Below are 859 nucleotides of genomic sequence, written 5' to 3'. Positions count from 1 at the left end.
AGCCCGGGAAATGAATATTCGCTCAGAGTGATAGTATTTTGTTAAGCGTAGGTCAAGAGGAACATTTTTGTCAGTACATGGTGCGCGTACCCTCCTACATGCTGGATCTGTCTCGTGCCAGTTTTTGGCGAGAGCGGGTTATGGGGCGCCTTCGGTGTCCACGTCGACGTGAGCCCACCGCCTCCCTCCCTCCACGTACAGCTCTATCTCGTCGTTCACGTGGCCACGGCCGCGTCCACCGGCAACCTCCTCACGGCCGCTATAAAATGCGCGCCTGCGCGTTCACAATAGGCACAGCAACGCAACATCAGCCAAGTGTCATCACCATCGTTCTAAACTAGCGAGCAGCACCTTCTCTAGTTCTCTTCCTGCGCTAGCTTTTCTCTGCCTCGAGTAATGGCGACCATGGTGACTTTGAGCTCCTTCGCCGTCGTCGGCCGGTCCGCCGCCCGTTCTCCGGTGGTGGCCCCGCGCCGGCGCGCCCTCGTCGTCAGGGCCCAGGCCGAGGTGAGCTTTCACGTCACGCACTCAACTGTTTCGGATGCTGGCTGGCTAGTGTTACTTCAAGACTCGATCTCAATGTAAAATTGTTTGTGTATGCGCAGCCTGACATGGACTCAACCAAGGAGACGACGAGCGCGTCGACCTCCTCATCCCCACGCACGAGCCCTGCCCCGACCCCGATCCCGGCAGCACCCAAGCCCATGACCAAGAAGGCCAACCCCTCGGTCTGGGACGCGCTGGCCTTCAGCGGCCCGGCGCCGGAGCGCACCAACGGCCGGCTGGCCATGGTGGGATTCGTGGCGGCGCTGTCCGTTGAGGCGGCGCGCGGCGGTGGGCTCCTCGACCAGGCCGGCAG

General features: G+C 61.6%; 1 protein-coding gene across 1 annotated transcript in view; it reads left to right on the top strand.

Moving 5' to 3' along the window:
• The first annotated feature begins 296 nt into the window (after positions 1 to 296).
• LOC119348837 (high molecular mass early light-inducible protein HV58, chloroplastic-like) overlaps positions 297 to 859 on the top strand; it is a 949-nt gene continuing 386 nt past the window's right edge. The window contains exons 1-2 of the mRNA XM_037616827.1: positions 297 to 507; positions 606 to 859. The exon at positions 606 to 859 is cut by the window's right edge and continues 2 nt beyond it. Coding sequence (XP_037472724.1) covers positions 397 to 507; positions 606 to 859 — 365 coding nt within the window. The 5' untranslated portion in view covers positions 297 to 396. The remainder of the gene's footprint in view (positions 508 to 605) is intronic.

Source organism: Triticum dicoccoides, chromosome 1B (assembly GCF_002162155.2).
Source record: "Triticum dicoccoides isolate Atlit2015 ecotype Zavitan chromosome 1B, WEW_v2.0, whole genome shotgun sequence".
Lineage (NCBI taxonomy): Eukaryota > Viridiplantae > Streptophyta > Magnoliopsida > Poales > Poaceae > Triticum > Triticum dicoccoides.
The sequence above is the reverse complement of the archived record's forward strand: the minus strand, read 5'-3'. Positions and strand labels throughout refer to the sequence as shown.